The sequence below is a fragment of the Carassius gibelio genome, chromosome A7 (assembly GCF_023724105.1).
Source record: "Carassius gibelio isolate Cgi1373 ecotype wild population from Czech Republic chromosome A7, carGib1.2-hapl.c, whole genome shotgun sequence".
In the NCBI taxonomy this organism is placed as follows: Eukaryota; Metazoa; Chordata; class Actinopteri; order Cypriniformes; family Cyprinidae; genus Carassius; species Carassius gibelio.
In genome coordinates, this window is record NC_068377.1 from 36,670,113 (window position 1) to 36,696,368 (window position 26,256).

The 26,256-nt window shown below is 38.7% G+C and overlaps 3 protein-coding genes across 10 annotated transcripts in view; 2 read left to right on the forward strand and 1 right to left on the reverse strand.

The window, feature by feature from the left end:
- LOC128017418 (calpain-1 catalytic subunit) overlaps positions 1-12,230 on the forward strand; it is a 213,335-nt gene extending 201,105 nt beyond the window's left edge. For 2 of the 8 annotated variants that reach the window (XM_052602804.1, XM_052602803.1), the window contains exons 2-21: positions 1,024-1,467; positions 2,546-2,615; positions 3,085-3,203; positions 4,006-4,139; positions 4,212-4,380; positions 5,293-5,376; positions 5,581-5,666; positions 5,756-5,830; positions 6,041-6,201; positions 6,285-6,457; positions 6,647-6,858; positions 7,503-7,542; positions 7,732-7,797; positions 7,862-7,919; positions 8,039-8,103; positions 8,186-8,254; positions 8,567-8,645; positions 8,727-8,843; positions 11,165-11,223; positions 11,425-12,230. In XM_052602804.1, the coding sequence (XP_052458764.1) occupies positions 1,216-1,467; positions 2,546-2,615; positions 3,085-3,203; positions 4,006-4,139; positions 4,212-4,380; positions 5,293-5,376; positions 5,581-5,666; positions 5,756-5,830; positions 6,041-6,201; positions 6,285-6,457; positions 6,647-6,858; positions 7,503-7,542; positions 7,732-7,797; positions 7,862-7,919; positions 8,039-8,103; positions 8,186-8,254; positions 8,567-8,645; positions 8,727-8,843; positions 11,165-11,223; positions 11,425-11,451 (2,115 nt within the window). In that variant the 5' untranslated portion in view covers positions 1,024-1,215 and the 3' untranslated portion in view covers positions 11,452-12,230. Of the gene's footprint in view, positions 1-1,006; positions 1,468-2,545; positions 2,616-3,084; positions 3,204-4,005; positions 4,140-4,211; positions 4,381-5,292; positions 5,377-5,580; positions 5,667-5,755; positions 5,831-6,040; positions 6,202-6,284; positions 6,458-6,558; positions 6,571-6,646; positions 6,859-7,502; positions 7,543-7,731; positions 7,798-7,861; positions 7,920-8,038; positions 8,104-8,185; positions 8,255-8,566; positions 8,646-8,726; positions 8,844-11,164; positions 11,224-11,424 lie in introns of those variants that run through there. The other 6 variants (XM_052602806.1, XM_052602805.1, XM_052602809.1 and 3 more) reach the window with 4 other exon arrangements.
- Positions 12,231-12,737: 507 nt separating this feature from the next.
- On the forward strand, positions 12,738-14,208 carry LOC128017432 (dual specificity protein phosphatase 19). Its single transcript, XM_052602829.1, has 4 exons — positions 12,738-13,019; positions 13,410-13,456; positions 13,547-13,699; positions 13,776-14,208. Exons 1-4 carry the CDS (start codon positions 12,794-12,796, stop codon positions 13,956-13,958), a joined length of 609 nt encoding a protein of 202 aa, XP_052458789.1. The 5' UTR covers positions 12,738-12,793; the 3' UTR covers positions 13,959-14,208.
- Positions 14,209-15,035: 827 nt separating this feature from the next.
- LOC128017428 (purine nucleoside phosphorylase) lies at positions 15,036-19,432 on the reverse strand. The gene is made up of 6 exons (XM_052602825.1): positions 19,188-19,432; positions 18,103-18,272; positions 17,892-17,995; positions 17,223-17,398; positions 16,902-17,092; positions 15,036-15,675 (listed from the first exon to the last, which is right to left on the reverse strand). The coding sequence occupies exons 1-6, from the start codon at positions 19,208-19,210 to the stop codon at positions 15,458-15,460; spliced, it is 882 nt and encodes a 293-aa protein (XP_052458785.1). The 5' UTR covers positions 19,211-19,432; the 3' UTR covers positions 15,036-15,457.
- Between the last annotated feature and the right edge of the window lie 6,824 nt (positions 19,433-26,256).

Sequence of the window (26,256 nt, forward strand, 5' to 3'; positions counted from 1 at the left end):
CTTTTGTTTAATAACTTCAGGCCTGAGTGACTTCATCACCAGAAACGGATGATATCATGAGTATTTCATGAGGGTGGATTCGTGGGGTTAATGAAAGCATGAAGCACATTTGCAGTTTAATACAGTCTTGGCAGCGCTCCTTCAGTTTTCCACTGATCTCACGCACCACATCACAATTTCTCTCTTCTGTTTGGATGACACTCGTGTCAGTGTGTTCACAACCACTGCAGTTCATTTAACTACAACTAAAGACACCAGTAAGATGAAGCGACAGCATTTACCACATGCAGTTTAGAATTAAATCAGGTTTTAGTGAGCTTCAGCGTTAAACCTGAACAAGGGCACAGACTCGGCTAATATTTGTTTATGGCTTAACAAACGAAGATAGCATGAATCTGAACGGTGAGTATGCAGCACTTCAAGATTACAGTATTGTGAGAATGAAGAGGAGGGGGAAGGTACATTAAACGCGTTTAAAGAGATAAAGGGAGGGAAAGGAAGGCCATTGTTCACTGTATTGCAAGATGTAGATGAGTGTGTTTCTTCATCAGATGTGGAGAAATGTAGCATCGCATCACTTGCTCATTGGATCCTCTGCAGTGAATGGGTGCCGTCAGAATGAGTCTAAACAGCTGTTAAAAACAATAATCCACTCCACTCCAGTCAAAGTCTTGAGAAGACAAAAACTGTGTGTTTGTAAGATTGAAGTCCTGACTTTCTAGGTTGGAAACACGTCAAGTAAAAAATGAGGCTGGAAAAGAACTTATATTGAACATCTTATATATATCTTATATATATATATATAAGATTCATTTCCCATAATCTTCTGTGACAAGCCAGAAATATAAACTGCACAAACCAAATACCAAACTAAACATAACTAAAGAAAAACCGTTGCTCTTTTTTTGTTGTTGCATTAGTGCCAGTGTTCTTCTTGTACTTGTTTTTTTTCAGACAAAAAAAAAAAAAGCTAAAAAGTTTTTATAATATTATAATTCTTTTGAAGACCCTTCTCTTTTCCAGGACTTGATTGACACTGATTGAATAAATGCAACCCAACATCATCTTCCCCACTGATTCAAGATCAACGTATTTCATCTAGTCCTCATTTCCTGGGTTGTGATTGGCTCGTCTCCTCCCCTTCCTCCGTTCTCATTGGCTGTCTGAGATTACGTCCTGTGTTAGTCTGCCAGTCACAGTAAAGCGGGCGAGAACATGGAGCCCATTTACGCCACAGGAATGGCAGCAAAGCTGAGGAGTCAGTGGGACCGGGGCGCAGGTTTGGGACAGAACCACAACGCTGTGAAGTACTTGGGCCAGGATTACGGCTCGCTCAGGGCCCAATGCCAAAAGACCAGGACCCTGTTTGAGGACCCTCTGTTCCCAGCCAGCACCTCTTCTCTGGGATTAGATGAGTTGGGTTCAGAATCCTACAAGATGTATGGTGTGCGGTGGATGAGACCGACGGTGAGCTGACCGCGAGGGTCGAGGCGGTCAGATGCGTGGTCTTGAATCTGTTTACTATATACTACTTTTTTTTTTTTTATACTTGTTACTTCCTGTTACGTCTCTTCCAATTGCCTTATTTTATAGGAATAGTTTACCCCAAAATGAAAATGTACTCACTGTCAAATCATCTGTCAAGTTTGTTTCTACATCAGAATTGGAGAAATGTAGCATTAAACCAGCGGATGCTCTGCAGTGAATGGGTGCCGTCAGAACGAGAGTCCAAACAGCTGATAAACACATCACAATAATCCACAGCACTCCAGTCCATCAGTTAATGTCTTGCGAAGCCAAAAGCTGTGTGTTTGTAAGAAACAAATCCATTATTATGTTTTAACTTCAAACCATTGCATCCAAAATAAGAGTCCATCATTTATAATAATGGTGAAAAAGTAAATCTCGTCTGAATCAGGAGAGAAGTCTGCACAGATCAAGCACCTTTCACAAGTCAGAACAGCAGTCTTTGGGTGTATTTTGTTGTGAGAGACGACAGAGGATGTACTTTTCCACTGGTGGAAGCGTTATTATGGATTATAGATGTTTTGGCCAGAAACCAACGGTTTGTAGTTCATGTCTTGATGGATTTGTTTCTTACAAACACTGAATTTTTTTACTTCAAGACATTAACTGATGTACTGGAGTGGTGTGGATTATTGAGATGTTTTTATCAGCTGTTTAGACTCTCATTCTGATGGCACCCATTCACTGCAGAGCATCCACTCATGAGCAAGTGATGCAATGCTACATTTCTCCACATCTGTTCTGATTTTTGGGTGAACTATTCTTTTAATCACGCTTCACTTGTTCATGGCTTTCTTCATGCTCTTTACACGTCTGATCATTTGAGTGCACTTCAGGATGTGACGGGTCACCTCTACAGTCGACTTCCCGCAGGATTTCATGTCTTCTAGTCAGTTCATCAGTGCATGGTTTTACATGAACACATCATGTGCCTGTTGCCTTGGGATGCTCCAGAGCTGAAATGATTCGTCAGGATAAATGTTAAATCTAATCTAGCATCACCTGTGTGTGTTTTCAGGAGATTTGTGAGTGTCCCCAGTTCATCATTGATGGAGCAACTCGTACTGACATCTGTCAGGGAGCTCTGGGTGAGGCTGTCTTCATCGTCTAGAGACCAGGAGTCTTTCACCACACTGCAACCTCCACCAGATGTTCATTTACTACAGCTAACACTCACTACAGTACTTTTTTATTTGATGCAAGCTCAAAAAGAGCATCTTCACTGCCGATTTTAATCAGTTAAATGTGAATTCCCTCAAAAATGTAATTTAGTTTTAAACGGTAGAGTGCATTTAAATGAATTCATAGGGAATATTTAAACATCTTCCAATAGCAGATTGTACTGTTTGTGGCTATTATTTTATCAGTAACTATAAATACAGAGAGGAATGATGGATAGGCGTTTCATACACTTCACTATTTAACATTTACAATTACTTGTACTGAAATAAAACCGCAGCAACAACTAGAAACTCAATCTCTCATCGTGGGCCACATTATATTGAGATAATGTTTTCAGCGACAGATTCTTATGATTATTTGTTGGTCTGCCCTCAGGGGACTGCTGGTTGCTGGCGGCCATCGCGTCTCTGACTCTAAACGATGAGCTCCTGCACCGCGTGGTCCCACACGGACAGAGCTTCGACGCCGGGTACACTGGGATATTTCACTTTCAGGTACATCAGTGTGACCAGGGCTACAACATTAGATCAGATCTAGGGTCTTGAGTATACTTATGTACTGCACTTTTACTATTAAAGCTTTCAAAAGAGGTTTTTCCATTTTTGTTTCAACCTTTCAGCAAACAGTTCCAGAAGGAATCAGTTTATTGTTAGTTTAATGTAAAAAGCTAAAGAACCTTGGAAAGATTCCATGGATGGAGAGAGAGAGAGAGAGCATCACAGACAGAAGAAGGCTACTTTATGACCGTTTAGATCTTTTACATTGTGAAGTGTTTTCATGACAACTAATAGCATTTTTATAACTTATAATTATTAAATATCAAAAGCAAAGAAAGCATATTGTTGTAAGACTGACAATATATTTTGTTACAGTAGTAATATATAATATTCTTCATGCAAAATGTACACTTATACATAAATTTGTACAACATTTATTTCCTATAATATCCTATTATAGAATTCAATAATAATTAGAATTGGTGTTCATCTTTATATTTTTAGTTTTTAATTCAATATTAGTTTAGACATTTTATATGCTTTTATGTGCATGTTTAGTTATAGTTTTAGTTAATTTATTCTGTCGTACGGTTTATAAACCCAGGAAGCTTTATACCACGAATGCAGCAAAACATGCAGTGCATTCTGCCTGCAGTTAATGTTTTATTTGTGCATGTTATCGTTCATGTGCAGCCTCCCTGTGGGTTTGTGATGTATTTTAGTAGGCCAACCCAGAAGTCACTGCAGCATAACTTACTGCTGGAAATGAGTGTATGAAACCGAGCCCCTCTCTGTGTAGTTCTGGCAGTTCGGCGGGTGGGTGGAGGTGGTGATAGACGACCGGTTGCCCGTGAAGGACGGGAAGCTGTTGTTCGTTCACTCGGCCGAGGGAGGAGAGTTCTGGAGCGCTCTGCTGGAGAAGGCCTACGCCAAGTACGATCATCTGAACTGTACCTGTCAATCAAATACTAGTCATCTGCTTCTATTTAGTGCATTGTTCTTCAGGTTGAACGGCTGTTACGAGGCTCTGTCGGGCGGCAGCACGTGTGAGGGCTTTGAGGATTTCACAGGAGGAGTCTCAGAGGTGTACGAGTTAAAGAAAGCTCCCGCTGACCTCTTCAGCATCATCGGCCGAGCCATCGAGAGAGGATCGCTGCTGGGCTGCTCCATAGATGTGAGTCGCTTTTAACACCGCTGCAAAAACTGCTGATGTTTGAAAATGGGTTAGTTAACCCTTAACCTTTTTAATGATGACTCCTGCAAACCTGAACTGCAGTGCTAAACGTGTTCTTAGGTTTCACTAGAATGAACAGACAACCAATCAGAAAGAGCCTAATTAAATATTCATGAGCATGTACAGTCGCAGAGACTTTGATGGGCTTTATTTAGTTTGTGGGAAATGGTCAGTTTTGTGCAGTAATGATAAACACTTTCTTTTTAAAATTACATGGTCAAATGGTTAACAGATCACATGTATAGCATTTGTCCAATCAGTGTTATACGCAAATTAATAATAAAAAAATAAATGCCTACAAATGATGATTAATTTCTAACTCATGGTTTGGAATGATGTTTGAAAACCTTTGAATGTATTTTTGTAGTCAAAGATTAGAAACATTTTTACAAACAAGCAAATATTGTAAGGATCAGTGATTTATTTTTAGTAAAAAAAAATTTATGTATATTTTTAATTACCTTTTTATGTTTTTGTTTTTTTTAAGTTTAATTTAGAATTTTTGTTTGTGCTTTTGTCATTTTTACTTTTATATTTTACATTTCTATGTATTTTTGTTCAGTTTTAGTTAATTTAGTTTATTTAGGTGCAAAGGCATCAAATGTTTTCTTATTTTTCTGTTTATTTCAAAGTTAGGTTTTCATCTAATATTATATTTTTATTTAAGCTTTATTTAAATTGTCAAAGATGACGAAGATGCCATTTTTATTAGATTTAAAAATATATATTTCTAGTTGGCTTTTATTTTTTATACGATTATTTTGCTCATCATTTTAGATATTAAACATCCTGTATTGTTGATAGTGATCAGTATCAGTGTCTGAGTGGATTACACGTCTTCTTGTCCTCAAGATCTCCAGTGAGTTTGACATGGAGGCGGTGACCTTCAAGAAGCTGGTCAAAGGTCACGCGTACTCAGTGACCGGAGCAGAAGAGGTGAGCCAGACACCTGAACACAGAGACACAGTAAAACTATTTCTATACATGTGTTTTTGTGAAAGTCCCCGGGGAATGCATGAATGCATAAAGGGACTTGAAATCTCAACAGATGTTTCTGGTCTTGTGCATTTTTGATCAATGCATGTTATTCCAGAGGGTGAATGACTTCTTAAACCGTAATCTGAATGATGTGTGTGTCAGGTGTTGTACAGAGGGATCAGGACTAAACTGGTGCGCATCAGGAACCCGTGGGGTGAAGTGGAGTGGACGGGAGCCTGGAGTGACCAGTGAGAGACACACCATTGATGCTTCGTTCACACTGTGTTTGACTGAGATGTGACTGATCTAATGACCGATCTGATGTGTGTGTGTTCAGCTCTCGGGAATGGGAGCGCATAGACGGCACGACACGGGGCAGATTACATAACCGCAGCGAGGACGGAGAGTTCTGGTGAGTGGATCAGAGACCATCAGTTTCTAGTGGAAAAACTCCCCACAACTCTTTAGCAACAGCACAGTAACACCCAAGAAAGTCAAAACCCTAGAAACCACACTGAACGACAGAGGAAAGACCTATAAATGCCAGGTTAACACTTTAGCAAGCTTTCGATTCACCGGATCCGCTCCGGTGTGTCCCCGGGTCTCTCTCTCTCTCTGTCAGGATGTCGTTCATAGATTTCCTGCATGAGTTCAGTCGGTTGGAGATCTGTAACCTGACGGCCGACGCCATCGCTGCGAGTCATCTGAAGAAGTGGAGCACGTCGCTGTATCACGGCGAGTGGAGGAGAGGAAGCACGGCCGGCGGATGCAGGAACTTCCCAGGTACAGCGGCTCCAGGGGCCGGGGGAAGAGGGATCAGTGACCAGGACACATCCTCATCTGCCGTCTGTTTCTGTGAACCACAGCCACGTTCTGGATCAACCCTCAGTTCAAGGTGACCCTCAAACACCCAGACTGTCCCGGCCAGTCGGCGTGCAGCTTCCTGGTGGCGCTGATGCAGAAGGACCGCAGGAAGAAGCGGAGAGAAGGACAGGACATGGAGACCATCGGATTCGCCATTTATGAGGTCAGAGAGCAGGTCGCTTTCACTTGGCTGACGTTTGTGTTCATGTGGTTTTGACTCTTTGTTTGATTATTCTTTTCTGATTGTTTGCTTTTTTTCCCCCTTTATTTGTACAGGTGCCAAGAGAGGTACGATTTAAATATGCATGTTACTGATGAATGATGTTCGTCTGAGTTAACTCTGTGTGTGTGTGTTTGTGCTCAGTTCGTGGGTAAGTCCGGTGTTCATCTGAAGCAGGATTTCTTCCTGACTCACGCGTCCAGCGCTCGCTCCGAGCTCTTCATTAACCTGCGCGAGGTGAGCTCACGCTTCCAGCTGCCCGCCGGCGAGTACATCATCGTACCCTCCACATACGAGCCGCAGAAAGAGGCCGACTTCGTGCTCAGAGTGTTCTCGGAGAAACCCGCCAACTCCGAGTAAGTCCTGCGTGCACCTACTGATCCAGGGTCCAAATTAACAGGAGGTCATGAAGACTTTTCAGTAACTATGTACATGGATTATGCACCATTTCCTATAATTTTATCCTATTTTCATATTGTGTTATTTAGCTGTTTTAACTGTTGTATATATGCAACAAACAGCGTAGCTCCTACTGCCGCTCAAAGCATCAAATATTAGAATTTTTTTTTTTTAAATATTGCATTGCATATGTTTTGTTTTTTAGGCCTTAAAAAGTAAAAATGTGTTAATTTCTGGAATTGCAAAAAAACCCAGAACAAACCAAAAAGGAAACGCATTACAAGTAAACTCTTAACCTGTGCTTGTCTATTTTTTTTTATTTTTTTTTAAATATCCCCCCAAAAGGCAATTGCTCTTACATTGCAATTTAAACCAATATTTTGCAATTATTCTGACGTAATGCTCTAGTTTTAATTTTTTTTCATTATGTACTCACTCAAGATTTTAGAATTAAAAAATGCTGAGCATTAATTTTTTTACCTTCTTAATTAAATCCTGCCGCTCGTTGTAATGCTGAAAAACTCTGAGAGCAGTCTGTTCATCCAGTGAAGAAAAAACTAGTTCACTGGCTGATTATTAGTTTTCTTTCTTTACCCTTCAGAGAAATGGATGATAAAGTCACGGCTGATATTCCTGAAGAGGTGAGAGGATCGCATCAACACACTACACACTCCTGTCTATTAGCAATAACATAAGAGTGATTGCACTATATAATAACTACAGTATATTCCCAGTGAAGGATCGATATTAGGCACAACACACAGCAATATTCACTGCTAAAACATTTCCTGTTGTAAAATGAGTCTCTCTCTCTCTCTTGCTCACTTCAGCAACGTCTGGACGAGAGTCATATTGACGCCGGGTTTAAGAGTCTCTTCCTACAGCTGGCCGGAGAGGTGAGAGACTCCTTTAATATTACCATGCATGTGTGCATGAGTCACCTGTGCATTTGTTTTCTAGGACATGGAGATCAGCACAACGGAGCTGCAGACCATCCTGAACCGAATCATCAGCAAACGTGAGATTTACGTTACTCTGTATGCTATACATGTTTCTGTAGAAGCCAAGAGTCTGTGGTCTCGTTCTCGCTATGCATTCAAATCATTATTGATTCTGAAATCTGGTCTTTATTCACAGATAAAGATCTGAAGACGGATGGGTTTTGTAAGGAGTCGTGCCGCAGCATGGTCAACCTCATGGACGTATCCTTCACACACACTGACACCGCAGTCTCTCGCTGTGTTTCTGTCTGTCTCGCTCGGATTGTCCTTGACGTGTTTGCAGACGGACGGCAACGGGAAGCTGGGACTCGTGGAGTTTCACGTGCTGTGGGAAAAGATCAAACACTACCTGGTGAGACGATGGGATATTATTTTATATTAATTTATTTTTAAAGGTAGTCTTTAGCGAGTGCTCTTATGATTGGTTAGTGTGGGCTGGTCCACACAGCTGCTCATTAAACATGCAAACAGGCCGGCCAATCACAAGAGAGCTCATTTACATACAAGAGCTGAAGCAGCAACATGTTTCAATATAAGAGTCAGCAAGAAGATACAAAGTGCTCATACACAACCATGCTAAAATCATAATCATAGCATGCTTTTAAATTCCAGTTGCTGACTTTTAAGTGTCTTTGCACCTTTCTGTCCTCTCATATGTTCACAGCAAATCTTCAGAGAGCATGACGTGGATAAGTCTGGCACTATGAGCTCTTATGAGATGAGAAAAGCTCTGGACGCAGCAGGTTCACTCCACTAAATGCTCTTCTTGAGTCTGTTCTGCTCCGGTCTGTGCCCTGACTCTTTCTGTTTCTCTCTCTGTCCAGGTTTTAAGTTGAACAATCAATTATTCCAGCTGATCATCCTTCGGTACTCGGAGGAAGATCTGTGTGTGGATTTCGACAACTTTGTCACCTGTTTAGTGCGACTGGAGACCATGTTCAGTGAGTCAACATGTCATGGCCAAACAAATGGGGTTTTGGGGTCTAAAATCTTAAAAGTGTACTATTTTATTATTCAGTATTGAGCAAACATAATTAAGGATTTATGTAAAAAATGCATACACCGCTGTTAAAAAGTAAAAGAAAAACAAAAAAGGCTATTTATTGAGCCAAAGACACATTACAATCAATTAAAAGTGACATCATGAAGACTTATAAAGACTTATAAAGGTATGAAAGAAAAAAAAAGTCATGGTTTCACAAAAATATGAAGCAACACATCTGTTTTAACATTGATGATAATCAGAAATGTGTCTTGAGCAAGAAAGCTGAATATTAGACTGATTTCTGAAGAATCATGAAGACTGGAGGAATGATGCTGAAAATACAGCTTTGCATCATAGAAATAAATTACACTTTAATATATATTCACATAGAAAATAGTTATGGTAAATAGTAAAAATATTTAATAATATTATAGATTTTTTTATGTATTTTTCTTGATTGTATTTATCTGTCAAAAACATTTTGGATCTTCCTGGCTCCTAACTTTTGAACTGTAGTGTATAGAGAATTTGTGTAATTAAGTGTTCTGCTGTTATTGATGACAAAGTTGGACGTGGATCTATTTTCTCATGAGTATGGTCATACAGTCTTGTTCAAAATAATAGCAGTACAATGTGACTAACCAGAATAATCAAGGTTTTTAGTATATTTTTTATTGCTACGTGGCAAACAAGTTACCAGTAGGTTCAGTAGATTCTCAGAAAACAAATGAGACCCAGCATTCATGATATGCACGCTCTTAAGGCTGTGCAATTGGGCAATTAGTTGAAAGGGGTGTGTTCAAAAAAATAGCAGTGTCTACCTTTGACTGTACAAACTCAAAACTATTTTGTACAAAAAAAAAAAAAATTCTGGGATTTAGCAATCCTGTGAATCACTAAACTAATATTTAGTTGTATGACCACAGTTTTTTAAAACTGCTTGACATCTGTGTGGCATGGAGTCAACCAACTTGTGGCACCTCTCAGCTGTTATTCCACTCCATGATTCTTTAACAACATTCCACAATTCATTCACATTTCTTGGTTTTGCTTCAGAAACAGCATTTTTGATATCACCCCACAAGTTCTCAATTGGATTAAGGTCTGGAGATTGGGCTGGCCACTCCATAACATTAATTTTGTTGGTTTGGAACCAAGACTTTGTCCGTTTACTAGTGTGTTTTGTGTCATTGTCTTGTTGAAACAACCATTTCAAGGGCATGACCTCTTCAGCATAGGGCAACATGACCTCTTCAAGTATTTTAACATATGCAAACTGATCCATGATCCCTGGTATGCGATAAATAGGCCCAACACCATAGTAGGAGAAACATGCCCATATCATGATGCTTGCACCTCCATGCTTCACTGTCTTCACTGTGTACTGTGGCTTGAATTCAGAGTTTGGGGGTCATCTCACAAACTGCCTGTGGCCCTTGGACCCAAAAAGAACAATTTTACTCTCATCAGTCCACAAAATGTTCCTCCATTTCTCTTTAGGCCAGTTGATGTGTTCTTTGGCAAATTGTAACCTCTTCTGCACATGCCTTTTTTTTAACAGAGGGACTTTGCGGGGGATTCTTGAAAATAGATTAGCTTCACACAGACGTCTTCTAACTGTCACAGTACTTACAGGTAACTCCAGACTGTCTTTGATCATCCTGGAGGTGATCATTGGCTGAGCCTTTGCCATTCTGGTTATTCTTCTATCCATTTTGATGGTTGTCTTCCGTTTTCTTCCACGTCTCTCTGGTTTTGCTCTCCATTTTAAGGCATTGGAGATCATTTTAGCTGAACAGCCTATCATTTTTTGCACCTCTTTATAGGTTTTCCCCTCTCTAATCAACTTTTTAATCAAAGTACGCTGTTCTTCTGAACAATGTCTTGAACGACCCATTTTCCTCAGCTTTCAAATGCATGATCAACAAGTGTTGGCTTCATCCTTAAATAGGGGCCACCTGATTCACACCTGTTTCTTCACAAAATTGATGACCTCAGTGATTGAATGCCACACTGCTATTTTTTTGAACACACCCCTTTCAACTAATTCAACTAATTGCCCAATTGCACAGCCTTAAGAGCGTGCATATCATGAATGCTGGGTCTCATTTGTTTTCTGAGAATCTACTGAACCTACTGGTAACTTGTTTGCCACGTAGCAATAAAAAATATACTAAAAACCTTGATTATTCTGGTTAGTCACATTGTACTGCTATTATTTTGAACAAGACTGTAAATGAGCTATCAGCGCAATCTGAGACGTTTGTGTTTTTATAGAGACCTTCAAGACACTGGACACAGACGCTGATGGATTCATATCGCTCACCTTCTTTCAGGTTTGACTTGCATGAACATTTCAACACATGCAAACACACAGAGCCAAAGCATGTAGAGAGCGAGTATGAGCCTGCTTGAGATCTCTGAGTGTGTGAATAACATGTCTGCTTCTGTGAGCGCTTGCAGTGTCAAGCAGTCACATTCTTCCACAAACGATGCTTCTGGTTTAATACGGTCTCTTTTCTCTCTCTGTTTGGCAGTGGATCTCTCTGACCATGTTTGTCTGAAGTGGACAGGTTTTCTCCGTTTGTCTGAACTGAGACAGTCTTGGCTTCAGCAGTCCTGCCATCTGAAGAGTGCCTTCATTTTTACACTTCTGTAATGTATTCCTGAGGGTTAAACAGCCTTGATAAAGCAACCCTGTTTACACTGTGCCAAACGCATCTCAAAAGCCAAGAGAAAACCATTTGCAGTACGCCTTAGCATTTCTGGATCAAGCTGCATGTAAACTCGTTTACACTTTCTGTGCCTGTTTCAATCATTCTTTATTTTGTTCCTTCAATATTTCATGTTCATGAGCTGTGTCTCTTTCAGTGAATGTCTTATTTGAATGTTGTAGGAATAAGGAACGCTGTATTAGAAGAGCATGTAGATCGAACCCAGCTTGACTTAATGCATGTGATTTGGGTCGGACTGAATCTCATGCATGCAGCTGTTTTATGAGACCAACTTTTTAAGATGAACTGAAAAACTTTAGGATCTTTTAACAAATTCATAAAAATCCCATGCATTCCTTTAGTTCTGTTTGCATGAGCAATGCAAAGCATCCATTCAGTAAAATTTGGACAGGAGCAACAGAACTGGGAACAGACTCAATCATATTTTCATACGCAGAACCAAGAGATTTGACAAGATGGCACTTTTCTTTAAAAGTAATTATGTATATGTAAAGGATGTTATATATTTTCTCAATCCCAAGCAGAAAGCTTTACAAGATGTTTGATTAATTTGTGTGGGTTTTAAATTAAAATAAATTTCAATAAAGTACAATGTTTTTGGTATTCAAGGTCTTGTCAATGTGCATTTTTCCTTCTTAGTAAACGAATACCTGTAATGATGATGTAAGGATATTGTAATAGATGTAATGATTATTGTATGTACTAATGCATGTAGCTTTAAAATATACATTTATAGATTAGATTGAATATTTGAAATTAAAAATTAGCTGGCACTGCTTGGTTAACTACTTAATAGTAAAAAGGCTCAAACGAAATTATGAAAAGTTGAAACATTGAAAGTCAACAACTAAAACGCAATACAAATCAACTTCTATTTTAATCTAATCAACTAGTGATCTAAGATTTTGTTTACATGTAATTTTTTTTTAGAAGAAATACACAGTGTAAAAAACAAACTTAATATTATTTAACTTTATTTACTAATACTAACACCAATGTGTAAACTAACTACAAATAAAATTGTAACGTTTCTGAAAGGCTTGCCTGAAGAAGGGCTTTTATTTTGAAATTAATCGGTGTACCACACTTAAAGTTCCCCGCTTTGTTTCTGTTCTTACAGCCCCCCTCTCTTCAGTTCCGCAGCTCGATCGATATAAACCTGTAGATAAAGATGAGCTCTCTGTCGCAGGAGATCCAGGGGTTTTCCGCGGCGCGTCTGAGGAAGCGGAGCACGAGAGTCACGACCGTGACGGGAGAGAAGCTCCTCGAGACGCGCAGCGGTGATCTCTTTCACGTGACGCGCGACACAGAGCGCGAGAGTAGCGACGCGTGCGGGTTCGTGCAGGACTCGAGCCTCGACCTGCAAGTGGGCACCATTACACCATTCCTCCTACTCTGTGCGTTATGTCTGTAATGTAGTAATTGCAATATTTATTATGAAACCCCTACGGTGGTTGTGTTATGATACACTGCTGGGAGTATCATTATTCCACGAGGATTAATACTATATTTATGGATTTAAATAAATAAATAAATAAATGTGGCATTTGCATGATACTTTGTGTAACGATGCGATGCATATCAAAGATGAACAACCTTTTTTAAAAGAAAAAAGCTCACCATGATCACCACCAATAATAATATATTTCTTTATGGCGAATTCCAGTTTAATCAAAAATGATATTAAATAGATCTATTATTATTATTATTAAATCTATTATTAATATTATTATGAAGACTGAGTTTTAACCCTACTCGTTACATTTGACTAATTATATGATTTTTAGCCTCACAGGATGCTGCTCATGATTTAGACACGTTGAAGAAATTAAAGGTAATCAGACTTTTTAAAAATACATTATTTGTATATATATAAATAAGCAGGTTTATTGATCTATATAATGTCTGTGCTGTTGTGTTTGAGGTGACTCATGTGCTGAATGTGGCGTATGGAGTCGAGAACGTGTTCCCTGATCTCTTTACGTATAAGACTGTCACCGTGTTAGATCTTCCAGAGACAGACATCACCTCATACTTCCCCGAGTGTTTCCAGTTCATCAAGGAAGCCAGGCAGCAGGTGTGTATGTGAAGACACACAGATATGAAGAGATGTGTGTGTGTGTGTGTGTGAGCTGTTTCTGGTGTGTTCTCAGGGTGGAGTGGTGCTGGTCCACTGTAACGCCGGTGTCTCTCGCTCTGCTTCTGTTGTCATCGGGTTCCTCATGTCCCAGGAGAACATGTCCTTTGATGAAGCCTTCAGCGCTGTGAAAACTGCCAGGCCTTCCGTTCAGCCAAACCCAGGCTTTATGAAACAGCTGAAGATGTATAATCCATAATGCCACTCAAAGTCTGCTTTTATAAACCAAACATGTAGATGTTTTTCAGATTTCACACAGCACTCAGGAGTTAATGAGTTAGATATTAGAATTTTTATTTTTATTAAGACTCCAGGACCAGGATTGAGGTGCTGTTTTAGTGCCAATATCTTTTTTCTTTTTCATATTTATATTTTATTAAATATATAAAAATATTTGTATGAATGTTTATGTTTATAGTGGTTGCAAAAATAAAAAATTTGAAACACTCGCTGCTCAGTCTTTACTTTTTCATGAGATTTAGTGGGTGACTTTTATTTTGAAGTCTAAACACGTCACAACTAAGAAACTGAAGGGACTAGTTACATTATTATACAAATAATTTACAGTGGACCTCTAAATAGATAAACAATGCACGTTTTTTTTAACAATGCTCGTTTTAAATATATATGGATATCCAAGTTTTCTTTTAAAAGTCATTTTCTTAAAAAATGTGGGAGCTTTGATCCTCAACATTACATTATTTGAAGAAACATATGTAATAAAGTGTCAAACTCCAGCTGTAGATGGTACAGACTCCCTGACATCAATGCATTTGGATTAACATACTATAATATATTAACATGAGGCCTAAATATACAAAATCCTATCTTAAAGCATGACTTGTTCATGTTACAGAAGAATCTGAAGAGAGCGTAAAAAGTAAAAGGTTTAAAAAAAAAATACAAATAAAAAACTTCAATGAGTAAAAATGATATTTAAAAATGTAAAATAATGTCATGCAAAATAATGCAATAAATAAATAAAAAATAATGAAAATAAATGCAATAAAAATTAAGAAAAATGCATTTATTTTGGGGGTTAAATATACGGCTATTGAAAATAAATAAAGCGTTTTAAAATTTAGGAGCACGTTTGCATTCACTCTCAAAATCTTTACGTGTTGTCGCAAAAGTATTGCATTCCCCAGAGAAAAGTCTCTCATTAGAGGCTCTGTAAAAATGTTTTTTTTTTTAGACCGACAGTACACCCATGAATGTGTAATATTAAAATTGTACACAAAACTCACTTTTCCACCATAGACGAGAGGGAGACGGGTTTAATAAATAACCAATTTTACTAATAAAATGTTATAAAACACATAAGACAGACCTTTACAGTACATCTCCAGACAAATACTACAAAGCTATAAAAGTTTTAGAGGATTCACCTTTTAATTTAAGACATCGTAACAAATGGTAAACCTTAACTTAGAAATAATAAACATCAGTTTTATCATTCAGAGGAATGTAACCATTATTTGTCTTATTCTAGAATAAAAATAAGCGCTCTCCTGTTTACAGGGTTTATACATAGGAGCAAGATACCACCGACCAAAAATAAACTAAAACCATCTCCCACTGTAAGATAAGATTCAACAAACATAAATAAGTGGGAGCCAAAAGGAATTGACCTGTAGAACACTGATTTTGAAACCATATCCGAAATGGTCTTTGGTCTGATCTGATCTGAGAACAGTCTTAAGCGAGATTGTTGTTTTGCTCTAGCCGGGTGACTATGGTGGACACCAGCCTCTCCAGCTGCTCCGCCCTGTGTTTGCCCGTCTGCAGGACCTCCTCATGATTGGCCTTTTCCTCGCTGTTGTAGTCCATCACCGCCGTGTTGGTTATCAAAGACAGAGCGAAGACACGCATCCCACAATGCCGTGCCACGATCACCTCGTGAACCGTACTCATGCCTAAAACACAAGAAGTCTGCTTATTAAACTAGCTCACATAGACAAATCTGTATAAATAACTATTTTTAATTACAAGCTTATATTAAAAAGCAGACACTTTTATCCAAGTAGACTTACAGTGCATTCCTGGGACTTACGTGTTCCCTGGGAATCGAACCCACAACCTTTTGCGCTTCTAACGCAATGCTCTACAACTTCTTTATACAGCTCAATATCTCACTGCTCACTAAACTGATGTTAATTTGCATAAAAGTTACATTTGGTTGAACTCAGGGTACGTTTGCTCTACTACTACTACTGCACTAAAAATGGGAATCGAACCCATGACCTACAGGAAAACTAAATGTGTTCCGTTCAAATCAGCGTTAATTTCGTTGACAAATTTTTTCGTCAACGACATTTTCTCACTTCAGACTGCTTCAGTGTGGGTTGTAAATCAATGAATAAAGCTAATTTAAGCCAATCGATTGCTTATATACTAATGTTTATGAATTATGACAATGTTTACTACAGAATATTTATATGGTTATAAGAATGTATCATTTATTTTCCCTCATATGAACTTGAATAAGCAGCTTGCAACTAAAAAAGTCAACAGTGCAGATATTTCAAAATAAGAGTCCCTGTGCATTTCATGCTATATTCCCCAGATCATTATTGATATTTTGGGTACTGTATTTAGTTTAATTAACATTTAATTAACAACTATTGTAGCTTCTGTTTGGATTCCCCATGACAAGATAGACAGACTAAAAACATTATTACAAATTATTATTTAATAAATAAATAATTTTACTAGTATCAAGTTTTTATGGTTAAAACGTAAGCCATAAAAATATTAATTAATTTAAATAAAATAAAATGTTAACTGAAATTATAAAACAAATCTAAAAAGATAAATAAAACAAAACTTAAACAATTTAATCTTTTAATTTAGATTTGCTAAACCTTATGTACTAAAATAACCAGAATACAAGTAAAAAAAAAAATAATGCGTTACAACTGGAATAAATCCTTTAGATTTTAGTCGAATAAATTACCTTAGATTTAGATGACTACAACTGTATGATATATAGTCAACTAAAACTTAAAACAATTCAGATGACTAAAATATGACTAAAACTAAATGTCATTTTTGTTCTAAAACTAAATCAAAATTTGCTGTCAAATCCAACACTGGTTTGAATGTACGAATGTACAAGCTGTACAGCGGACGCGACTCTTACCGACAGCGTCAGCTCCCAGTTTGTGCAGCATGCGACACTCAGCGATGGTCTCGAACGACGGTCCTCCGAGAACACAGTACACACCCTCTCGCAGGAAGTCACTGTAACCCAGCTCCGAACCCACATCGAGCGCCAGCTGCTGGAGCTCTCGATCGTATGCGTCAGACATGCAGGGGAAACGAACACCAAACCTAAGAGAGGAGGTAAGGTTATATTACGAACAATATGTACAGAAGCAGGTGTGGAATTTCTGCATGTCCAAACAGCTGCGTTTCCTGAGTACAGTGCTTAAAGCAACCAAATAAGCACACGTAAACATGCCTTTCATCATTGGGTCCAGCCAGAGGGTTGTTTCCAGCAAATCCAGGCATGTTGAGATGATCTCTGATGATCATGATGTCGCCCACCTTATAGTCCTGGTTCAGACCACCAGCAGCGTTGGTGAGGATCACGGTCTCCACACCCAGCAGTTTGAAGATCCGCATCGGCATCGTAATCTACAACAGAAGAACAAGCTTCGTTTGAGATGCTCTGAATCTCAGGTTGTGATCCATTAGTGCGGGTTTTAGTTGTTGGTCTTTATACACAAGGACATATCTTGATGCATCTTGCTGATATTAGTAGTAAGTTTAATTTTAGCACTGAAAAACCTGTGTGAATGCTACAGTATAATGTTCTGGTCTTTGCATACCATAGATTCAGAGAGTTTACTCTTTAAATCACACACACAACACAACCAGTTAAAACTAATTCAGTTTTCATTAAGGTCATGTGTGGAACAAAGACGGCTCAAATTCCTTCATTTCTAAGAAACATCTTTAGATCAGAGCCCTTTAAGTCAGTGCAACTTGCATTTTCAGTGATATTTAAATACATGGAGTTTTAAGTGTAGTTTTTAAAACCCTTTAGGCCTGGATCATTTACATCTGGATTTCGTTTAAATGTTTTGGACTCTGATGTGCCAGAGTGTGTTTTATAAGGTGTTCGTACCTTCTGGATGGGATAACCCTCATAGAGATGAAACCGTCCCTGCATGCAGACGCACGATCTACCCTTCAAAGTGCCAAACACCAGCCGGCCTGCGTGACCGTGCACTGCAGAGGAGAAAGACACCCACAGGTTCAGGCAAAATAGAAGAAGTCAATGCAATGATCTTAGAAGATAAAGTACACAATATCTTACATTACACGGAAACCCTCACCTGTGCTCTGGGGGAAGTTGGGGATGTCCTTGTAGTTGAAGGCCACCTGGTCTTTCAATGCATTGGCCAGTCCACCCAAACCCGAACCGCACACGATGCCCACCAGAGGACGCATTGCAGTCTGGGACAGAAGCCAGTCAGCGGTGGCCTGGCAGTCCTCATAGCTGTACCTGCACAGAGAGAATGGAAAAAATGAGGTTACAAGGTCACACACATGACTGTGACCAAACGTGTTTCCAGTGCACTGAATTCACAGCATGCATCCAAGCCAGAAATCTACACTTGAATATCACACTTATTCTCATAACTGACAAATATACAATAGCATTTGCATATGTATTATATAACCAAGGATGCTGAATATTGTATCCTATTTGAATGACTATGATAAAGCCCGCATAAACCAAATAAAAATATCCTGGCAAATCTGAAACATGAGCCACTGTTTGACACATCACTACTGTGATCTGAGCAGCTGACTGCTAAAATAAACTTCCTGTGAGCAACTTTGATCAGTCTATGCAGAAACAGTAACAAAGTTTCATATGAAACTCAATTTCGATTTATAATTCAACTGCAGCAAATACATTTCAATACAATCGTAAAAAAGATCGTACAATGTCCCTAATTTTAACCTGTCAAGCACTTCTTCAAAAAGGTATTATTGGTTGACCAAAATTAATGGTTGATTAAACATATTTAGAGAGTAGGGTGTCAGATTCTATTGTGCGCATGATGTAAAGTATTTGTCATATGTGATTTAGAATTTTACCGTCGCACATTTTAACAGAATTTCGTTACAAGCAGTTCACATTCAAAAAGAGGTTTATTTCAACGAATAGTACTTCAAAGCGTTCTTCTGAACACCGCAACATTCGATCTAAGAACAGTTCTGTCAATCAAGAAGCGCGCTCGCGCATCACCACGTGAATGAATGAATTATTAGAAACAATCAAACAACTCGCTGTACTATTGCATTGATCGAGTAAACTACATTCACCATCGAAATAGAGACTCAATCATACGCGCTTTCACTAAAAGAAGAAGGAATAGAAAGTTAGATATGAAACATAATAATCGTTTACCCAGTGGAGCTCTCGGGAAACATGATTAAAATCGCTGGTCAGATCCTTCACAAAATACCCAACTGAAATTTAAACGTTAGCTACTTTTACAGCAACAGATGGTAGACGCGAGCGCAACTTACGCGATGACCTACCAGTGAAACGAATCAGAAAGACAAATGAAACAAACCAACGGAGAACGAGACGCGAGACTGAGTGAATAAACGCGCTTTAACAATCGCTGAAGCGTCGCTCACGTAGCCGGTGTGCTTATAGCTCGTGCGCTTCCGGCGCTCCTCCCCGCGCTCTGACGCACACGAGACGCGAGGCACACCTCCTGACCTGACGCAGCGTGCCCCGCCGCAGGTCCGGACAGGGAGGGATCAACTTTAACAACAGCTGTCAGACTCAACACCTGGTATTAGATTTATGGATGGTTGAACAGCACGCATGCACGTGACTGAGAGTCACCCAAATATAAACACTGTCATGTGGGTCCCTGTGTGTTTGGCTTATGCAAACTAACCCACAATGAGTCAAGATAAAGACATCACAAACTTTCACACGGATAGCCTCAACTGTGCCTTGCATCTTCTTTGGCCTTGTATCAACAAACTAACGAGAATGATGCTATTATTATTGACTTTTTGGGCATGTGTTTAAAATATTGAAGTATGTAAAACCTATTTTGTTGAATTTTGAACACATAGAACATATTTTGTCCCGCTTTGCTCTGGCTGTTCCCGAATGAGTCAACATTGCAGAAATGCCTAAGAAAGTCAAAAACGTAAGTCTTTCAACATTCCTCTCATACTCAATCAGGGGTGCTCCCGGAGGGACACTGTCCACACCTAAACAAGGACATCACAGAAGTTACTGCAGCACATGCTTTATTTTAGACCTAACCTGAGAAAGAGACCTACCAGGGTGCTTCAGGAACACAGTTCACGACCCCTGTTGACCTATGACCTGCTTCAAACATATCACATGAGGTAGAAGAGCCTTGGCACCTCGTATAACACACTTCTCACACGTGATCATGCCAGTCAAAACCGTCTTAGGGTTATCAATGAAGATGTCATATTTGATCACCTCTGTAGCTGACAGTTTGATGCGATATTTACCGTAACAGCACAGTTCCCATCAGCCCATTAAATTACTCAATGGCACCATCGCAATTCATGACATCATAATGGTTTTTGTGTAATATCCTGTTTTTGTGATCAGCCGAGTATAAGCATAGTATTTACAGCCTCACCTATAATGATAGGGGGTCTTGTTTTTGCCAAAGTCTCTGTTGTGACTGTGTATAATCAACCCAAAAATCACAGCTGAAGAGGAGAAATGGCTGAGCTCAGCATGGTTGTCTTTACACAAGCTGACACGCCTGTATCCTGACCAATGGCTTGACCGCTCGGCTCATGAATGCCACAAAACAGTTCAGCCTTTTCCGCAGAGGTCACAGCCTGGCAGGAATCAATACAAATGTTCCCCACTGTCCCACTGCCATGTTCGTTATGCAACCAGTCCTGCAGAACAAGGTCGGGACGTCTCATCTTTATGATGTGAATCAATGGAAATCCTCCATCTAAACACTGTCTGAGCAAAGTCCTTAAATAAATCAGCTTCATTTTAACTGAGGGGTTTTACTTTTAGATTGAAGGAGCTGCTTCTAATTAGCATGGGTCTTGAATGAATGTAGACTTAAGCTCGATTTTTCTCTCACATCCTTTGAATAAACTTCCTGCACAGCAATCATAGAGCTTTAGTAAACGTAAAAATCTTGAACGGTGACTTCTGAAGTTTTCAGCACCTTTCAATGAAGAAGAACATTGAGAAAACATATTCGGAAATTTTGGACATTATAAAAGTGATGTAATAGAGAGGATGGGAATCTTTACGCAACCCACTGCATGCATAACATCTGGTAGTAGACTGTTGTGCATGCCTGATAATTGCAAAGTATATTCACTTCAAGTGTGTGCATGAAAATCACATGCCTCAGTCAGCGCAGGAATTGCAAGCATGTGTGTAGCCATCATATACAGTGACACCATTGTTCATACTGACTCAGAGTGTATGCAAAACACATGAAATGTCTGTCTAGCTTGATGTCTTTGAACCTGAGTAGACAGGAATATATGGTTCGGCTAATGCATGCATGAGTCTTTTTATTTTTAATCCATTAAGAAGATTACCACGAGCTCAACTGAGACAAGTCACGAGCAAACTCGAACACATAGAATTTTCCAAGTTTTAATTAACCCAACCCAGAAAGAAACTTTGTGAAACGTTGAACTTGGACTATAATGTTACATAATGAATGAGTGGGTCAATCTGCCTGCCGAAATTCACTGGCAAGCATATTTGGACTTGGACCAAAGCAAATGTAGACTTTAGCTTGGTTTTTCTCTCACAGCCTTTCATTAAACTTCCTGCGCAGCAAACACAGAGCTTTAGTTAACATACAGTTTTCAGCAGCTTTCACTGAGGAAGAACTTTCTGAAAACATATGAGGAAATTTTGGACATTATAAAAGTGATGTAATGGAGATGGTGGGAATTCACAAGTAGACGTCAAGCCATTATCGACTCTTAATAGCAAAGCCAATCAGGTTTTCAAGATGAGCTCACTGCGCTTTATCAGTGTTATGAAAAAATCATCACCTTATGTCAGAATGTGGACACTGCGCCAACCTTCCCTTCATAGAGAACATGCCCTCAGTCTGTCTTCATGGAAACTCTCTAAGGCTAGGCAAGTTTTATTGGCATTCCTTTGTGTCCACCTTAAAACACATTCCATCTCTTTAAGACTTTGTCAGTAACAGAAACCTACTGGAATTGAAAAGTTTTAACATGTCACAACAAACCCATTATGAAACTCAGCCAGTCGCAAGAATACAGGCGTCATTAAAATGTAATTCAATTCCAAAGGAGGAAGTCAGATAAAAGTACCAGTCCAGACATATTATCATGTACAGAGGGCTCTTATGTTGTTTTACCAAATATTTAGGCCAAGGCCATGTACAGGTCAGTCAACACATAATACAGGGGCAGGTGCGTTTCGAGAATAAAAGTGAGTGTCCTGTATGTCCCTCCCTCACGTCTGAATGGAACGGACTGTTTTCTCTGATTAAGATTACAAAACTCTTCATGATTTTTGCAAGTCATTGTATACTAAGGAATTGCTGTAGTGAACTCACTCAAAGACAAATATCCCAGAGGTTATTTAAAGGGCCCTTTCTCTGGCTATTAAAGAATTATTGCCTAAAATTAATTAGTTTGCTTCCATATCATTCCAAAACCATGACTTGATTTCATCCAAGCAACGGCACTGTATTCAATCAAAGTGGATTTTGAAATTTACCACCATTCATTGAAGATGTATCACGCTGGTCCTCTGCTTTTATTGTATGGAGAACAGCAGCTTTGAAGGGCAAACATTGCTAAATTTCTCCATTTGTGCCCCATGGGAGAAAGTTAGTCATTGATAATGGAAAACAGATTAATGCATTAACTTAGAAGACTGTGTTTTCTCTGTTTGTCGACAATGACAGGGCCACTGACGTTGGTCATGCTTCTTGAAATCAGAGATTGTTCATGCTCTCTCTTTTCTCTCAGACATAATTAGATCTTTGTCAAACGGAGTTGGTTAAGAGAGAATGTATCTGGAGAAATCCACCGCAGTGTCACGTGTGAATCCTGCCAGATTCACTTTGGTCCTCACAAGAGTGCACTTGAAGGCCTTTATTGTTGTGAGTAACGTGCTCCTCCTAAAACTGAACATTAGACGTGCTATTTGAAGCGACGTGTCGTTTCGTATTATGTCAAACGAGTTAAAATGCAAAAGCAAACCTGTCCATGTCCTGCACGTGAGAGAGATAAAGACGATTAGAAAACCAGAAAGAGACGGCATCACGAGTAAATAAAAGATCCTGAAATTCAGTTACACACACCTCTGTTATCTGTTATTTTGCTATCTCTCTCTTCTGTTTTTTTAAGTAACCAAATATTTAATCACACCAAAAGGTTACACACTCTTACACAAAATTGGGAGAAAATCTAAATAAATAAATGAGCAATATAACCATGTTTAATCCCAAACTAATAAATGATGATGAACTGCTCCACTAAACCTGAAACATACTGAGCCGACATGTTTATCACATCTCAGGAGTCTTGTTCATCTTTTCGCCTCCACATTTTAAAGTTTTTGCCGAGTAAAACCAGAATGACTGGATGTCAGATGGGATTTTACCAACACATTTTTACCATGAGTTAGGGTCAAAGGGTTGGAAAATGTAAGTACAAAATGCTTGGAGGGGAATATTATCAGTAAAAGATAACTTCAATTTCTTGCTGTTCTTCAGCCAACTGTTGTATTTCCAAATTTTCCCTTTTATATTTAGTGGAAGAAAGTAAGTCATATATTTTTGGAACAAAATGAATAGGAATAGTATGATCTTAGTCACACACTTCACTGTGATCTCCAGGCCTGTTAAGAGTTTACAACACATGCAAAGCCTTGATTAAGGACTCTTGTTTTTTGTCCTTTTTTTACTGCATTTATTGGGTATAAAACATCCCCGTAAACAAGCCTTCACTGGCCCTTTACGTGCACACTATAGGGCTAGCCTGAGGGCCCCCAGCGGGCTGCCAGTGCAGGGCCTCTTAGATTTTACTCATTGGCAAAATGTTGGGCCCTTAGTGCTGGCCCTGCATGGACAGACCTCACTTAGCACATACTGTTACTCTACAACATGGGTGTCCGTTCTGGTCCTGATCAAACACAACTGAGCCAACTAATTAGGATCTGAAGGAGCACTTGATAATTACAGACAGGTTTGTTTAATCAGGGATGGAACTGGGCTCTGTAGGAAGGTAGATCTCCAGGAACAGGATGCACCCTTGATCTATAAAGGCCCCTGTATACTTCAAAGGAAGTTCGTTTGAATTTTTTATTTGGTTGCAAAAAAAAGTTTGTAAAGTCTGAGCGACGGTGTACTGTTTCCGAACATTCCAACACCCCTGCACTGCTGGAGGGGGTGTAGATTAATGTAAACGTGTCGCGACGCTCGTGTGTATGCCCTAAACACCCCTTACGAAAATAAGTTTATTAAAGTGTGCTTTTAGTATACTTTTAAACTTAAAACAGGAAAGTATGCTTTTAGCTTACTTTATGTACTTCTCAGAAATATACTTTAAATAACATTTACATATACTTGACTTATACTGAAGAAAAAGTCTAAATATATTTGACCTATAATAGTGCTCCTAGAATCTGTGTTTTCATTATTATACAGTAGAGGGCGCTAGTACACATGTTCTGCAAAGAATAATAAAAAAAAAATGATACCAACACATGTAACACGATCATCTGACATAAAACAGCATCAAAACTGTTACGTTATGGAATAAAATGTTGACAGATGAAGAGGTAATAATTACAAGCTCTGGGGTGTTGATCCACTCCATCTACATTTTGATTATCTGAATTCAATTCATAGTCTTTTTTCAGCTTTTTATTCAAAATGTTATTTCTTTATGAATCTTACCCACATTAAAGTGTTTCAAAAGCATGAAGTTATAAATCATAAAGTTTTTTTTGTTTACAAGAAGATACCCTGTTCTTTCTTTGTATGTGTTGTATGTTCAGATATTTATTTTACAAAATATATACTAATTAAAACCTAAATAGGGACATTTAAGTATACTTAAAGTATGATGTAAAGTTCACTTAAAAATAACTTGTGCATACTTGCAGTATAAAACTACTAGTAGTTTACTGAGACTATACTTCAAAGTGAGTATTTAATTAGTAAACTATCAGTGTACCTATGTTCACTTTCAGTATAATTGCAATACAAACAGAGGTAAACTAGTACTGTACCCATTTTGCTACTGTTATACTTAAAGTATACTTTTATATACTAGAAAGTAGGCCGTACACTAACCGTACACTTACAATTATACTACTAGAACACTGATATTTGCATACTTGCTGCATAAAGTATACTTCTAAATATACTTGAACTTCACTTAAGTATTGTTACGACCCCGGTCTAGGTCAGGACCGCAACATATGACACCACAATGAATAGCGTTTAAGTTCCCTTTTATTTTCTTATCTAATGTGGTAGCAATTTTGTAGAGTACAAACATTCACAAGATAAATAAATTAAGAAGAAACCGAGGCAAATGATCAGGGGTGAGCAAATGCAAAACAAACAGCCCTCTAACTTCCCATTAAGAGACTAACTTGCATGTGCATCAAAATAAAGAAACCAAAATACAACAGTCTAACCTCACTCCTTACCGATCCAAAAACAGGAGAAAATGGTAGTGGCTGAATGGCCTACAAAAATAAGGCACTCAACCCCTACGGCCTCACATGTGGTTTACAAACAAACACTGAAACGTTGGGCTTCAAGTCATAAAGCTCTCCAAACACATGTGGCTAACAGCACTCTGTTAAAGACTTAAGATCTAACAGCATTTTCACTACAGCTTAACATACAGGAGTCAGCATGTCAAATCAAAGAGAGACACAAGGGCATTGATCAAAGCTAGCAAAAAAAAAAAGAAAAAGTTGAGAGCAACAAAGGAGAGAAACTCCTCCAGGGAGATCCGGGGGAATTTATAGCACAGCTCCCGTCTCTGGTCCAATCACTGGCAGTCCCTCATTAAGCCTCGGACCAATCCTGTTAGAGAGGAGACAACAGGGAACACATCCACAGCATGCCTTATAAAATAAACATGAAGTATACTACTTTTTGGTAAGGGACAACAATGATGAAATGAAGAAGTGTAGCCAATCTAGGTGTGACCAATGGTCAGAATATTATAGAAAAAATGTTAGTTTTGGCCTGATTTTGTCTGATTCTGATTTTGTTTCATATCAGCTCGTTCTTCGATTTCGTTTGAAGTGTGCCGGGGCCTTAACAATACGTCTTTTTCTCCTTAAATACTTTTCAGCTACTATACTATACCTTTAGTTTTTTTTTTTTTTTTTTTTTGGAAAATCAAACTATAAATCTGAAATGAATGCAATCACCACATAACTAATTACTATACTGTCAAAAATGTACAGT

What these genes read in the sequence shown, in the direction of transcription:
- LOC128017432 (XM_052602829.1), top strand. Translation starts at nt 12,794, where the DNA reads ATGAGCTCTCTGTCGCAGGAGATCCAGGGGTTTTCCGCGGCGCGTCTG. An exon ending in TACACCATTCCTCCTACTCT is followed by an intron (nt 13,020 to 13,409) that starts GTGCGTTATGTC and finishes TATGATTTTTAG; the next exon opens with CCTCACAGGATGCTGCTCAT. An exon ending in ACACGTTGAAGAAATTAAAG is followed by an intron (nt 13,457 to 13,546) that starts GTAATCAGACTT and finishes GTTGTGTTTGAG; the next exon opens with GTGACTCATGTGCTGAATGT.
- LOC128017428 (XM_052602825.1), bottom strand. Translation starts at nt 19,210, where the DNA reads ATGTTTCCCGAGAGCTCCACTGG. An exon ending in GCTGGACCCAATGATGAAAG is followed by an intron (nt 17,093 to 17,222) that starts GCATGTTTACGT and finishes CTCCTCTCTTAG; the next exon opens with GTTTGGTGTTCGTTTCCCCT. An exon ending in ACTGGGAGCTGACGCTGTCG is followed by an intron (nt 15,676 to 16,901) that starts GTAAGAGTCGCG and finishes CTTGTGTTTTAG; the next exon opens with GCATGAGTACGGTTCACGAG.